This window comes from Podarcis cretensis, assembly GCF_951804945.1.
Source record: "Podarcis cretensis genome assembly, chromosome: 15".
Lineage (NCBI taxonomy): Eukaryota > Metazoa > Chordata > Lepidosauria > Squamata > Lacertidae > Podarcis > Podarcis cretensis.
This window is the reverse complement of record NC_137185.1, coordinates 17,466,024-17,482,102: the sequence shown is the minus strand read 5'-3', so window position 1 is coordinate 17,482,102 and position 16,079 is coordinate 17,466,024. Positions and strand designations below refer to the sequence as shown.

The following is a 16,079-nucleotide window of genomic DNA, read 5'->3' as shown; positions in this document are numbered from 1 at the left end:
CAATGGCTTCCCAAGACTGCAGAGGTCATCTTGCTCCACCCCTTTCTTTTTTGCTCCTGCACCACACTGCACTAATCCAAGGTTTGGCCTAGCATCATATCTGAACCTGGGCTTATGGTTAAGTTCTTGAGCTGTAGCCAAGAACAAACCTTTTAACAGGGTGATATTACAAGCAGTAATATTCATACAAGTCAGTATGAATATAATAATAATTTATTATTTATACCCCGCCCATCTGGCTGAGTTTCCCCAGACACTTGGGCCTATACTTGCTTTGTTTCCTCTAGCTTAAACTATGGCAGTATTATGCCTTTATATCAACAGCAGTCAAGTTGCTGTACCCAGCGGGCCACAAGAGAATTGGATGTAGCTCACAATTTCTTCTTGCTGCTGCTTCTATAAAAAAAAGGACTGTAATAGGAAAGAAGGCTGACCAGAGCTGCCAAGCTCCTATCAGAAATCCTAGATGTTATCTACTTGGACCAAAAATGGTTGAAGGGCACAATATTGTTTATGTTTGTTGCTATGTTGTGTATTTTTGTGCTTTTATATTGTAAACTGCCCTGTGATCCTCAGATTAAGGGCAGCATAAATAAAATAAAATAATTAAAATAAATAATAATAAATAATAACTCCCAAGTCTACTGTATTAATATGTGACTGCATAATTATATTTTTTATTAAACAGGCATATTAAGATGGGTCAAAGAAAACTCTCTTGTGAAATACGTTGTCATGTAAACAAACATTTCTCCTCCGCGCTCCATTTATTTATTTAGTTTCCTGTCACTCGCCCAGAGTTGCAATCATGTAAGTAAATCATGAGTAAGCTGCAAGTCTACTGTATGTCAACACTTATATGTTAGTCATGACTGAAACTGCACATGCCTATCAATACAAAGCTGGGCATCTGACAGAGGGAAAAGATTTAAAATGCATTACATGGCTAATCCTGTTCTTCTATCAGGTGCTGACCTCAGCGTTGACAGACGTGTAGCTTCACTCATGATTGACACATGCTGTGTGGAATTATAAGGGCACAGTTTCTGTGTATGGTGTAAATTCTCTGGCTCAAGAACAAAATGTGTTTCATGGTGAGAGAATTCACACCATGCTTAGGAACAGGTACATTACAACATGCTCATTCTCTGTGCTGGGCGCACAGTTCAGCACCCTGAATTCTCTTGCTGTATATGTGTTCAGAGTAAACTTCCAGTCCTTAGCTCTGGAGCCAGACCTGAGTTGGTAGAATTTGCAATGGCCATGGGATGGGACATCAGTTCCTTGCATTGCTGGTTAAGCCTCAACTAGCAGAAGCAAATAACTTGGGGGAGGGGGTGGATATTGTTTTGTTTTGTTTTTGTTTTAACTATTTATTTTAGCCTTTTATCCTGCATTTTTATCTTGTGAACTGCCCTGAGTTCTCCAGATGAAGGGTGGTATATAAATTAAATTAAATTAAATTAAACAAACAAACAAACAAATAAATAAATAAATAAAGATAAAAAATAAGTTAAATTGCTTAATTAGAATAACTTACAGTCAGTATAAAATTCAAATTTTTCTGGTACAAAATGTTAACATACCCACAGCCTTGGTTAACAGTTGACTGTTCATATTTAGCTATTTATGGCCCTCTTTCCCTTTAAGTCAGTCACTAGAATTTCACCCACCCACCCACTTAGAGCAAAGGCTAGAACAAAGTAATACTTTGAATCCTCTTCTTGTTTCTCCTGTGACTTTGCTCCTAAACAGACTATCAGCTTAAATCCCTGCAGTTGCACATGTTCTAGTTTTTGACCTTAGCATAACATTTTCCTCACAGCAGGGGGGTAAAATCACCCGTTAACAGGAAAAGCAACCAATATGCTGGCCGTGAGCTGGGAATGTGGGTCATTCTGCATGTGGAAAGATTTTCTTTCCTAGGCTACTAATCCTGTGTTAGCAATCCGACTGCCATCAGGAGTCCAAACCAGGGACGGACACGTTTTAAATGCCTTTTTAATCAATAGTGGTATGGTGTAGGTGACTTTATTCATCTGTGAACTCTTGTGAAATTGTCACTAGATCCTAAAAGTGGATTGAAAAGGCATGCTTGTCCCCATGTGCTTCATGGAGCTTTTAGTTGCTGTATGTTTTTGAAAGATGTGTGAATACATTTTCACAGGAACTTAACCCCTGAGAATGCCAAAAGGGGAGACATATTCTACCACTACTCTGACACAACAGCCACTCTGTCCTGCGTCCATCCATCCCAGAGAATGGAGAGGTGGGAGGAAAATGTGGCTTCAAAAATCAGAGAAGAGCAACAGTGGCAGCCACACTCCCAGCACCCATGGCAACACACCAGTGCCCGCCCGCCCTAGTCAGCATGGTGTTGTTGTAAAAATGACATGGCATGAAGTTGTGGAAATTACATGGCCAGAAATGGGAGGCCCCAGTCCACCCATGCTGGCAGGAAGGTATCATCACATCCCACACACAACCTGCCAGTTACAACGATTCCACAACACCTTCCACGCTGTAAGATACTGTGGCACAGACAGGAAGAGACCAGCAGCCAGGAGCTCTAGGCAGATGTTTGGTTTCCCTTATGCCATACATTTCTCACAAAGTACGATGTGTGTGTTAAGGAAGGAGAGGACATATAGCACAGCACCCAAACATCTCCCTTGGGGAAAGGGATCATGACCCACTATGGGAAGAAAACCCACCATTGGCCCGTATTTGCCAATCGCTTGTAGCAAAGAAACAGCAAAATTAGAGACTTATTGAATAGCATCAGGGATGGAGTGAGTTCTGGAAGTAAAATAGACGTGTATGGGCTTGTCAGGGTTTCTGCCCCTTTGACCATCAAATAGTGGGCAGCAAGAGCGGCAGATGGATTTGCCCCTCTAGGCTATGCACCCATTCTATGCACACAGGCATCAACTGTTAGATATGGAGCTTGACAGGAGTGGTAACCCTACAGAGGAACATTTGTGGTGTGTTTTGGTCACTGCTATTGGCCATAGGGTGGGTCTCCCTTGTGGTGTGCACATAACTGTGCAAAGCAAAAGGGAGGGAGGGAGAATCAGTTGTCAGAAGTTGGAACTCATCTTCCCTGGATGTAGGAGCAGAATAGGTGTGAGGAACAGGGAGAGAAGAATGATTGCTGCTACTTGAGTGCTCTGTCCATGGTTGGGGCTCAACCTCCCCACCCCATCCTGGAGTGGGGAAGAAATTGCAGTGACCAGTGAGATGTTTAGACCTTCCTGTGTAGGACTGTGGTGGAACTCTTATGCCCCTTTGCCCTGCTCTGTGCACCCTGACTGTGATTCAGTAAGGGAAAAGCACTCATGCATGTTTGACCAGAAGTGGCAGAGGCTGAAGTGGAATTCCTGGCCTTGATCGGCAGAGAACTTACCTGCATGTGGGGAAGACTGCTCCCAGCTGATGGCGGAGAAGGTTTAAGTACAGTTGAGGCAAGACACAGATTTCACATGCAGCTGGTTGGGGGAGGAAATATGGGAGACACTTTGTAGCCGGATTTCCTCCTCCCTTCACTGACCTGCATAGAGTATTCTGCTGTTGCCTCCCTATTGTAGGAATGTTGTATGATCTGTGGTTGCCAGCTCATCTTTACAACATGTCATCTTCATGACCTCATTGCAACATCACCATGTTAGATGAGTGGTCAGAGGTGTCTGGAGACCTGAGGCAGGCTACCTACTGTGAGCGTTCTAGGAAGAGCAGTGTCAGCAAAATGCTATTTCCATGTGTGTTTAGCTGGCAGGCTGATTTGTGCACTGGTTCCTTCCTCAGAGACCTCTTGTATGTTCTTAGTACATGACGTTAAGCCAGAATGATTCAGCCATGTACCCTTTTGTCTGAGTTACAGCTCCCTTGTTGCGGAGTTATATCCAAGTGTTGGTGCGCTGTGGTTGGCTGCAGACTAATGGCAAATCCAGTTCTTGGTCATGGCAACATGGGGCGGGGCGTTTGGGGCAAGAGATGGGAGGCAGTGCCTTTTGTTCCTTTTAATTTTTCTATTAAATTGAAAGGGAGAATTTTCCTTACACAAGCTTTGTGTTTGATACAGAGTTCCACTGTGTTTGGGACCTAAGGGTACATAGGACTTCAACTTAAGTCTACTCCTCCTTTGTCCTGTCCAATTTCATTTTGGATGCTACTCCAGCAGAGTCATGGTGGTGCAACAGGCACACCATCAGCACAGCTGCACAGGTGTATCTTGCATGACACCAACATATCATGTTCTGCCAGTGTAGTGGGGCTTCTCAGGGGTAGCCAACATGGTTCCCTCCAGATATTGTTGGATTCCCATCAGCCCAAGTCAGCCAGGGGTGATCAGCAACAGAGCTCAACAATATCTGGAGGGCATTGCATTGGCTACTCCTACTGCAGTCCCTCAGCTAGTGTATCTTGAGTACTGGATTGCACCCTTACTGTATTTGCTATTATCTAGAAGCCTATATATACTGTGTTTTAGGATATATTACCTATAGAGGCTATTATGAATTTGGATATTACTTTTCAGACCAAAATATAAAATTAGTGAACTGGATTCTGGTCCACAACAACACATGCCATAATAAATTTGTTTAGCCACAAAACTCTAGTTGTTTTGGCATAGTCCTTGGTATCTTCCCTTTCAATTTAAGTATATCAGGGTGGGGAAAACTTAAGCTCCAGCCCACCACCGTTAGTAGAGTCAATTTCTCCTGGTTGGCAACCTAGGAGTACCAGGCAATCATCCTCTGCTCCCCTTGAAAAGAGATTAGAAGACACAGCAGCCAAATCTGAGAAGCCCAAATACCAAGACACTTAACTGGAACTGGATATATTGGGGTGGGGGGGGGGAGAGAGAGAAGCTTTCAAGCTTTTTTGAAGTGATGGTGGGAGTATCTCGCTGTTTCTTTCCTTTTAATCTTTGTCAGGTTCATAAAATACCCAGGCAAAAGGTAATGTTTGTAGTCAGCCAGCTAGCACAAAAATGTTGCCGATTAGCACCTTGACTGCAGCCAAGGTCTGATGTACTTGGGACCCAGTGTGATGGGTTGCTGTAAATCCCTGCTGTAAAACATAACAGCATTTGACAAAAAAAGCTGCAGTGTGTGTTTTGAACTCGGGAGTAGGACGCAGGTGGCGCTGTGGGTTAAAGCCTCAGCACCTAGGGCTTGCCGATCGAAAGGTCGGCGGTTCGAATCCCTGCGGCGGGGTGCGCTCCCGCTGCTCGGTCCCAGCGCCTGCCAACCTAGCAGTTCGAAAGCACCTCCGGGTGCACGTAGATAAATAGGGACCGCTTACCAGCGGGAAGGTAAACGGCGTTTCCGTGTGCGGCTCTGGCTCGCCAGAGCAGCAATGTCACGCTGGCCACGTGACCCGGAAGTGTCTCCGGACAGCGCTGGCCCCTGGCCTCTTAAGTGAGATGGGCGCACAACCCCAGAGTCTGTCAAGACTGGCCCGTACGGGCAGGGGTACCTTTACCTTTACCTTTATGTTTTGGAGTGATACTCTCATTGTAATAACCTTCAGCATATTTTTCTTTTCATCTGTTCTGTATTAAATTATTGTTTCATAGTATTGTCATAATGCATATATGTTGAAATGCTGTATTATAGTGGCCTGCCATATAAGTATCATTGCTTTGGAATTGTCGGCACCCAACAGTTTTGGATCCCCAGTTAGTTGCCTAATATTGGAGAGTCCTGGCAGGTATATATTATCTTGCCACTTGAAATAAAGAAACCATGGCTATTTCCTCACAAGAGTATTTTATCTTGCTGTGCTTTGATTGTCACCAACCTCTCTTTTCTTTTTTTTCCTCTTCTCTTCTGTTCTGTTCTGTTAAACAGATGGTAGACTTGCCCCTTTCTTAAGGCCTGATAGCCAGTACTACTGCTTTATAGCTTCCTGAGACTGAAAAGGCTGGAGATAAAGGAAGTCCTGTTGCAACTGGCTTCATGTTGTGGCTTTTATTTGAAGAGAATGTCTCTAGAGAATTGCTTGCAAACAAAAGCAATTTAGTAAGAGTGAGCAGGCATCTTTTGTAAGACACTGCTTAGCTTTTCCTTTTTAGCTCAAAGAAGAAGTTAAAATGGAACAGCTTTGCCGATTGAAATTAATGCTAAGTTTATTCACCTTTTGGCATAAGGCCATTTCCTTCTCATCAAGGGGTAATTGCTACGTGTATGAATCTCAATTGCATTGTCTCTAATTCAATGGAACTTGGAAAACACAACTAAGAACTTGTACTCCCTTTTACATTAAAGGTCAAGAAGAGCATCACAGTCTTTACAGTGGGAGAGACTTGGGAGTTTTATGCTTCTTTGTTTTTGATACTTGCTATTTGCCTGGCCATATGAACATGGAGTTTGTATCCCCCCTATTAATGTGCCTTTTGTAATGCTAATTTGGGGCCCTGGCTAGATGTTGTGCTCTTACCTCCAGTCTCAAGTTTAGAGTTCTTACTTAGCTGATGTGACATCCTGCTTAGCAACATTTAAAACATGTATAAAGAAAACATGTATAAAACATGTGTAAAGGCAGACCAACACTTGGCAGTGACTAGACTGGCCAGAGAACTATGCTATGGCAGGGCACAGGGTACAGGAGTGAGTTTCCTTCCTCTCTGAAATGCTTGTTCCCTTTTCTCACCTGTCAGGGTCCCACCACTGATCTGTTCATAAGCAATTGACATGAAAGGATTAGCCCTGCAAGCATGGCGGGAAATGAAACCATAAGGAAACATATGGGCTGCATTACCCATTCCTTCCTTTCCTCTTCTCCCCACTAGACTGAAAGCTACGAAATACCAAGCACAAGCAGACTGCTGAGATGGGGAGAGCATAACAATTAAAACTATTGTCCTACTATACCTTAACTCTGTCTTCCATTACAGATTTTGATTTCCCTGAATCACTTATATAAGGGAAGAGGGAGGAGGCTGTTGCAGAAACTGATCAGATATGTGCATGGTAGTAATAGGGGTTGATTTTGAAAAGAACGAACTGTGGTTCAGTGAAATAATGTATTATACATCTTCCTTCCTGTCTATCTGGCCACAAAATGAGATTTTCCCTTCAATTTTACAGTGTCAAAGAAACACGGCAAGCTTATTACTTTCCTGCGCACATTCATGAAGTCTCGGCCAACAAAACAGAAACTGAAGCAACGTGGGATCTTAAAAGAGAGGGTATTTGGCTGCGACCTTGGAGAACATCTTCTCAACTCTGGTCATGATGGTAAGTAAGGAAAATGTTATGCTTTGGCTCAAGAGTGTCCTACAATGCAAATTCTAAAAGAACAATTTGGATCTGACCAGCATTACTTTTCTTTGAGCCATTACAATGCTCCACCTATAGCATCTACCTCTTCACTCTTCTTAAGAAAGTGCAGTCCAAGATTTCCATGCAGTTAAGACATAATATTACTCCTGCCTTGGCACCCAGCTCTTCTGTAATATCACAGTTTGATGTGTTACATAGAGTATATGAGAGTGAATTTATTATTTTGACATCAGTCAGAGATTATTCACAGAAGCAGGTTGTCTTCATGATGATGATTTAAGAAAGAATCAGGCCAATCATTTTTCCCAGGAGTTAAGGGCATCTGAACGGTAGCCAAGGATAAAATGTCGTCTCCCTGATGCATTGTTATTGCTGTTTTAATTTTTCAAGAAAAATATTTGGAATAAATAATAATCTGGGCAACTGAATGACATCACACATCAAAGTCCATCTTGTTATATCTTCCAACTTTTGCTTAAGAGGTGACGGCAAAGGGGCAAAAATCTGAGTTTGCTGTAGCTGTACTTTGACATTTGAATGGATAAGAAGACTAGAGCCACAGACAGCTAGAATTAAAGGCTCAACATGGACCAAAAGGTTATCTGATCCAAACTGCTGTACTGTGGCAGAATCCTTCCTTCCTGGAGTAGACTTTGGGAAGAAGCATGTGAAGTTCTTCACTTAGCAACTTGCCTTGGGATAACTCTTGATTATCCCAGGCGGGTAAACACATAATTCATTGCACCTCTCTTATAAATCCAGGAGCATATTGAAGTACTATAGTCTGTAATGAAATTGATAGATGTCAGTTCTGCCTGAGACTGGACAATCTGTTAATAATCCACACTTGGTCTGTTAACAGTCCAAACATTTTCAAAACATTCATTTGAGTGTGTACTGCTCTAGTTATACTGACTTCAGCCTGCAGAGAAAGGTTCAGGAGAAGCATTGTGTATTGCTGCTTCTTGGGTGTTTTCTGTAGTGTCCTGATGGTGCTTCTGTTCTTTATGGCTTCTTCCTTTCAGAAGCTAAGCACTTCAGTGTAAAATCACCCAGTTAAAGATTATATCATCCATTGAAACATGTGCTTTGCCTCAGTCCTGAGTATTAATAATATTTGTGTCAATACTTATACAATTAGCATGTTACATTGCTGCTTGGTGATCTCATACCCCTGGGAGCTTTGCAGTGTATTTGCAGTTCCTTGGGCTTTTCTTGTAACTCATTACCTGCTTGCATTTCAGTTTGTGTTTCAAGTGCTTAATTGGATGAAGACCTACACCATGACAGGCACTAAAATTTGCCAAGATATTTTTTGCTGAACTTTAAATGGCAGGGCAGTTTGTAGCATTGCATAAATTTTGCACTTTGTTTTTTCCCTTGAAACTGTGTCAGAATCCAGGACATGAGTCATATGTTTCCTAGAGTTTCTATTGGAAAGATGATAGTTCACATGTATCAAATTGATTTGGGTGGGCATGGGGGCAATGTTGTAATGTCAGCATTGATTATATAACCCCAGGAAACCCAAGCAACTCTAGGAGAAAGCATGCACAGACCGGCAATGTTCTAGGATTGGTAGTGAGACTGGATGATCCTAGGAGCAAATGAAATGCAGCATGACAAATGTGCTTTTCTGAAAGCGCCCTTGTGAATTATTACTTGAATTTTGGAGCTTCATTTGTAGAGGAAGAAAATGAGTCAATTCAGAACTCTGCAAAAGTGAGAGGGAACTGGATTTTAGGACACCATGGGCAAAATTTCAGGCCAGGCTATTGCATCTTCTGAGAGAGCTCCTGTATATTACTCTCATACCCTGTCCGTAACAGTTATTTTCACTTTAATGGATTATTGAAGACTTGAATACTGTAGTAAGAAGGATTGCAGAGATTATCTTCTAAACTGCACCATGGTGGCTTGGTAGCTGCCTCTCTGTCATTCTGTGAAATGCCATGTAAATGGAGATTTGGCTGCCCAAACTATTTAGGTAGCTATAGCCAAACAGAAAGACGCAGCTCCACTTTTCCTTTCTACCCACTCTGCACGTAGCATTGTAACAAATAATTGTGGAGTTAAAAGTGCCACCTAGATCAAGATAGGCAGTCAACGGATTGGATTCAAATGCTGTCCAGATTGCCTAAAACATCACCATCACAGAGCAAACAGCTTAAAGTAACTGAGGCAACATGTTTGGATGTGGCTGTTTGGGGAGGCAGGCCGCTCTGGGAATGGTCGTGTCAAAAGTGCAGCGTCTTCACATAAGCGCAGGATCATTGCAGTATAGCACGACATGCCACTGGCTGGGAAACTTAGGCTGTAACATATCAAATGTGGGTGGAATCTACAAGGATGCCATGAAATACCTGTGGCACAGTCTTTATGTAATTTTGTCTCAGGCTGGAAATTATGTAGGGAGAACAAGAACTTCAGTAGACTTGGGTTATTAAATACCAGCTTTGCTTTCCATCCTAACAACTTTGTGATTAAGCTGGGCATTAGTTGTTTCCTTGAATCATATTGATCAATATTTATTTGAAATAGTTGCAGTATTTTGGTTTCTTTAGCTTTGAACATCATTTCCCTACCCTGTGCTGAATAAACACTTGGAAACAAACCAAGACTCCTTGAGGAGTAGTGGTTCGTCATTCAGCTGGGGTTACCAATTTGTTCTGCTTTGCTGCCACCTGCCATGCTTGGTGGTTTTATAGTGTGCAACCTCTGTTAGCATATTGTAGCCCCTGACTAGGTTGGGGTCTCTTTACTTTCCCCTTGTTGGTAGCTGGTGTTGGCAGCAGCTCACCTCAGAATTACTGCCTCCATTGGCCTAGTTAAACAGCGCTTTGCCCAAAAGAAACTGGTGAGAATCTTTAAGCATCACCTACAAATGGAAAGCAGCTTCATTGTTTACTGCTTTGTGTTGCGATAATAATTCTGTATTGCATCATCTCTGTGCATGTTCATTGGCTCCCATTGGGAATTAGATGTGATGCTTTCTTTTCTATTCTGAAATTAATAGGAATTGTTGATATATGTTTTTAGTAAGCACAGAGGACAAAAGGCTTGACAGGAGACTCTTGTTCTTTAATTTACTTTAAACATTTACCTGCTTATGCCCCTTTCCCCCTATTTATGTAAAACAACTGCAAAATCAGCTTCACAGCATATGGAAAAGTGTGTTGTTAATGACCCAAAAGAAAACTATTAATTGGGTAATTCTTTATTCTGTGAAAGGAAGGCATTATGTGGTTCAAAGCCCATATGCATGCAGTTGTGATAAGGTAAATTTAAGCAATGTATTAGGAAGATTTAAGCAATGTTAAAGGCTTGTCTTCAAAAGATATACAGTCTGAATTTACAAAGCATTCCAGTCTTTGAATGGATTTTACTTATACTAATATTATTTCTGTTACAATTTAGAAGCCTTAAACATACATGGCATAGTGGTAATTCACTGAGTCATTTTGGATTTTACAAACTCATTTCAGTCTTTTCTCTTACAAGATATAATGGCATGGAATCCATAATGTTGCTCTTGCCAGCGATTGTTACAGTTACCTAGACCGTTCTTCTTTTAAAACAGTGTGCATTTTAATTCTAAAAGGGGTGGGCCAATCTCTATTAAGCAATAAACCTCTTAGATTTTGTTCTGGTAGAAACTGAAGCAGCAGCATGGAGTAAGGTCTAGAGCAGGTTAAAGATGATCTAAAACCATTTGAAATCACTTGAATGGTAATGTGCCCATTTTTAAGTGTCCTAGATTTTGGTAAACTGAAGCCACCATTCTCATGGTGTTAATAACTATGCAGGGCGACTGCCCTAAAACTGCTTTTCTTGCCTTCAAAATTCTTACCTAATTTACTATGAAATTAATCTGACAGATTTCAGTCCAGCTCTAGTTGTTGTATATTTACTTGTACCTTGAGTTTTAATTCTTTTTGGCTCTTTCCTGAGCCTGAATACAGGATCCAGCATTCCAAACTTTTTTTAAAAAAAAAAATACAGCGAGGAGCTATGATGTCCAAATTCTTAAATTTTGTCCTAAAGTATATGTTCATTATAGCATTGGGTTTTCTTGAGATGCTACTGCTTTGGGAATGCTTTTTACTACTGCTTACTGTGAAGTTCATTACAGCGAATGAATACGAATCAATACTTATAAGACAACAGCATAGATAGTGTCATCTACACTAGGATGGCAGGATGTTCATGAAACACCAGCTGGAGGTGACATTTTGGAACAGCGTAGAATTTAAACATAACATTCCCTGAAGATGATATAGGCAGTTTTATTCACATAAGCACTTTTAATATCAAGCTTCTGAAATTAAACTGGTTAAGTCTGGGAACTAATAGAAAGAATGGGATGATATTTAAATGCAATACCTGAGTGATAAAATAGAAGCGGCTGTGATATTCATCAGCTTTATGTGAAAATACAGGTTAAGTACAGAGCACAGTCCAAATAAAGTTGACTATTTTAAGTCCTTTTACTCAAGAGCAGCGTTTCTGGCTATCCACAATTCTGCCTTTTTCTTTTTTTACATGGACTTAGATTCAAAATGTATTACTACACTTTGCTTTACAGTGATTGTTCCAGTTTTCTAGTGATGATTTAACTTTATGCCAGTGCATGGAATTCAGCTGAGTGGCAGCATTTCAGTATGGCATGGTCCATTAACTGGCCAAATGGCCCTGGCTTGGACATTGTGAAAATGATACTGTTTCAGCAGAACTTGGTGGGCAGCCTTGGTCTCCCAGGCTGAACAAATAATTCTTATTCCAGCAATAGACTGAGAACCCCTGGACTCTTAAAATGCAAGAGGCATATCAGTCTCAAAAGCAGAGGAGGGAATCTGATCTGAGTAAACTGAAATATTCAGTGTGAGCAGCTAGTTTGCTATTTGGAACATGTTCCTAGGCAGCAGCTATGCAGTTAAAATTATTTATTTATTTCATAAAAATTGTGAACTGATTGTGAAAAACCTAAAATAAAAAAACCTCAAAGCCATTTACAAAAAGATAAAACAAGAAAAAATACAAGAAATACTTTAAAACATACAAAAAGATAAAATACCAAAACAGAATAAAATTCACACCAGCTTTCTAAGCATCTGGATAGGCTTGCCTAAACAAGAATGTTTCCAGCAAGTGCCAAAAAGAATACAGGGAAGGCTCCTGCTTGATATCAATAGGCAGGGAGTTCCAAAGTGTAGTTGCTGCTACATTAAACAATGGATTTCTTACAAATGTGGAATGGGTATTATGTGGCACCTGTAGTAGTGTCTGATCCACTGATCAGAGCAGTGAAGTGGGCACATGCAGGGTAAGGTGATCATTTAGGTAAACTGGTTCTAAGTTGTTAAAGGCTTTATAAACTAATAGTAAGTAACACCTTGAACTTGTAGCAGTAGTAGTCAATGCAGCTCTCTGAGCACAGGTGTGATATGCTGACAAGGCCTCACTCCTTTCAACAATGATGCTGCAGCATTCTGCACTAACTGCAGCTTCTGGATCAAGCACAAGGGAAGCCCCACAAACAGTGATTGCAGTATCTAATAGAAGCTTATTATCCCCTTGGGTTGACCTTCAGGAAGTAGACATGGCCGTGGGTTAACTGGGTTGTTCTCATCTCCATTGCAAGCTCAGTGCATTGGGCCAAACCTAGTGGAGCTGTAGCTGGGTTGTGGCAATCCCTTTCACTTGTGCTTGCAAAGCAGTGGAGCTGTTGGGTGAAGTAAAAAGTGACCTGTCACCACAATTTCAGCTTTTTCAGACCAGGGAACAACTGAAATGAATGTTTTATTGGAAAGTGCCAAGCCACATGGCCCACTTAGGATTGTTCATTGCCTTCCTGGTGTTTCCTCCTTTGGCCAGAGCTTGGAGGGTGCCACACAGTCCTTATCCACACTTGACGCTATTTACATCCAGGGCCCAGGGCCCATTTCACACTCAAGTTCCACAATGTGGTGAAATGAAGCAAAATCTCTGAAACCTCCAGGGATATTTTTGATGCTTAGACATTACATTCCTCTTGCAGCTTAATGGAGAGGACTGTTGTCTCCTTAATTCTTCTTTATTCCTTAATTTCCACTTCTATTTCTAGAAATAGGAACAGTCATTTTGGCATCAGAAAGAAAACACAAACGGATTGCTTTATCTCTCTGCAGGAGATGTTTGTGGTACTCAGCATCCCACAGGCTCACCATGTTTAATTTTATTAAGGTTTCTGCAGACAGGGATGTATCTGGGAAACACTGATGGCATGTTGCCTAGAAACCGAAGAACTGAAAATAGTAATCCAGGCCTCTGGCTTGATTTGAGCTCTGTTAATTGCGCTTCCATGTATTTCTGTGTATGTAACAAAAATGCTTATGCTTTGTAATCAGTCAGAAGACTACAGATGTCATTCTGTCAGCATCAGGCTATCAGCATAGTGATCTAATATAGACTTTCTGTTACCTGGGTATCATGATAAGACCAGGATAAGATCACGACATGACATGATATCTGGCAGCTCTCCCCCATTTATTGGAATGTAAAAGGAAACACAAAACAACAGATTAAAAGTGATCATGCTTTTGCCCTTCCTTTGTCTTACATCTTTGCCATCTTAATCTGCTGGAAGGCTTCCATGTTCTCTACATGCCATTTAAAATCAAGGATATTGTATTGTGTTTTTGAGTTCTGAAAGTTACCTTAAGGGTTGTGCTGAAGAGAAATAAGCCCTATTAATAAGCAAATAGATTAAAATCGGGTCTTTTGGAAAGTTTGGTTGGACTAGATGACCCCGTGGTCCCTTCCAACTCCACAATTGTATGATTGCAATCAAGAGCATGAATTTTGGGGGGAGCGTTCAATTAAATTGTTACACCAGAAGAAGCCAGAACAATATTTTCCATTATTGCAATAGGACTCCCCCCCCCCCCACATTCCCCAACTCTGTACCAGAGGGTAGACAGAACCCCCAGAACAGCAAGTGGGAGAGGGGGTGGAAAGGGGAGACCAGAAAACCAGGAAGCAGAAATTGTTGCACTTATGGAACAATCTCTTAGCGCTTCATTGAATACAACCCTCATTCTCATACTTTGTTGGTTTGGACACATGGCCCATTTGGAAGCTTCATGTAGACAAAAAATACTTCCCTATACAGTCGTATCTTGGTTGTCGAACGCTCTGGAACTTGGACGTTTTGGCTCCCAAACACTGCAAACCCAGAAGTGATTGTTTCAGTTTGCAAACGTTCTTTTGGAACCCGAACGTCCGACGGGACTTCCACAGCTTCTGATTGGCTGCAGGAGCTTTCTCAGCTAATCAGAAGCCACAATATGGTTTCTGAACATTTTGGAAGTCAAATGGATTTCTGGAATGGATTCCATTTGACTTCCAAGGTACGGTTGTAGTTAACTGAACAAGGAAGCCTCTTGCAAAGATTGCCTCATCCTTCGGTACAAAGCAAAGGATGTATGATAGATACCTCACTTGGGAGCTCACTGGGTCAGACAAACTTAGATGGAGAGATCAGTGCCAAAGGGCATTACAGTGGTACCCTGGGTTACAAACGCTTCGGGTTACAAACACTTCAGGTTACAAACTCCGCTAATCCAGAAGTAGTACCTTGGGTTGCGAACTTTGCCCCAGGATGAGAACGGAAATCGTGTGCCGGCGGCGTGGCAGCAGCGGGAGACCCCATTAGTGAAAGCGCGGCTCAGGTTAAGAACGGTTTCGGGTTAAGAACGGACCTCCGGAACGAATTAAGTTTGTAACCCAAGGTACCACTGTACTTGGGTTTAAAGAGCAACATCTTTACACATACACTGTTATATAAGTTTGTAATATGTGCAGTTACATTTGTCAGTCCAGGATTGGACTTTGAGTCTATGGATTCTCACAAGTAATTAAACTGATCATGCCTGATCATCCTTCTTAGAGATGGGCAGGGGGGAGAGAGAACCCAAACAGAAAACAAGAAAAGTAGGGAGACTTAAATGAACAAAAGCCTACTTAGTCATAAGCATCAGTCAAGCATATTTGTGGGTATCTTAATTTCTGTTAGGGAGCCCAATACAACCCAGTTAAAACATGATTGGGACAAACCTGTTTTGAAGAATTTTGGAGTTGGCCATTTCTGGCACAGCTGAATGTTGACAAGGTCCTCTTATCCATTGTGACAATTAAACTAAAGAATTAGCTGTCAACTAGTGGTACCTGGAGGGCAAATGAGGCTGTTGTATCCATTGTCAGTTCAATGTTAATTCCCATTCTTGCATGGGGAATGAGCCAGTGAATTGAACATATTGCAGTGACTGCACCCCATCACCCTGTCTCCTTTCTGTTTTCTGCTTTGGCTTGATGTTAAATGTCACAGTAGGGTGCTCCTGAAATTTAATTATGACAAATACAGCACTACCATGCTGTTTGTTTATAAGGCTAGGAAACCCTGGGGGGCAAGAGGCCTGGACGCCTGCTGAGGTCGTTCTCTGTGACAAGGTGCTTCAATTAGGCAGCGCAGGCAGGTGTTCTTGGCAATGCCAGGGACCAGGAGGAAACTTGTACAATGTGTGGCTTCATTTTTTGTACAGTGCCTCAGCCTCCTGTTAAAGGAGAATTATAGGAGCTAAACAGAAAAGGGAAAGTGTTGATTATTCTTTGTATTTGTGTTCAGTCCTTTAATTCATCTCCTAATATGTTGGTCAGTCTTATAACTCCAAACTGTTTCCTATCCTATCCTATCTCTATTTTATGTCAGACCTTACTATGGTCTATTACTTGGGTTATAGTGTGAATCCAGCA

General features: G+C 41.6%; 1 protein-coding gene across 8 annotated transcripts in view; it reads left to right on the top strand.

Annotated features, from left to right (window-relative positions):
* Positions 1–16,079, top strand: part of ARHGAP32 (Rho GTPase activating protein 32) — a 201,818-nt gene that overhangs the window by 162,886 nt on the left and 22,853 nt on the right. For all 8 annotated transcript variants that reach the window (XM_079954470.1, XM_079954476.1, XM_079954471.1 and 5 more), the window contains one exon: positions 7,095–7,244. In XM_079954470.1, coding sequence (XP_079810596.1) covers positions 7,095–7,244 — 150 coding nt within the window. The remainder of the gene's footprint in view (positions 1–7,094; positions 7,245–16,079) is intronic.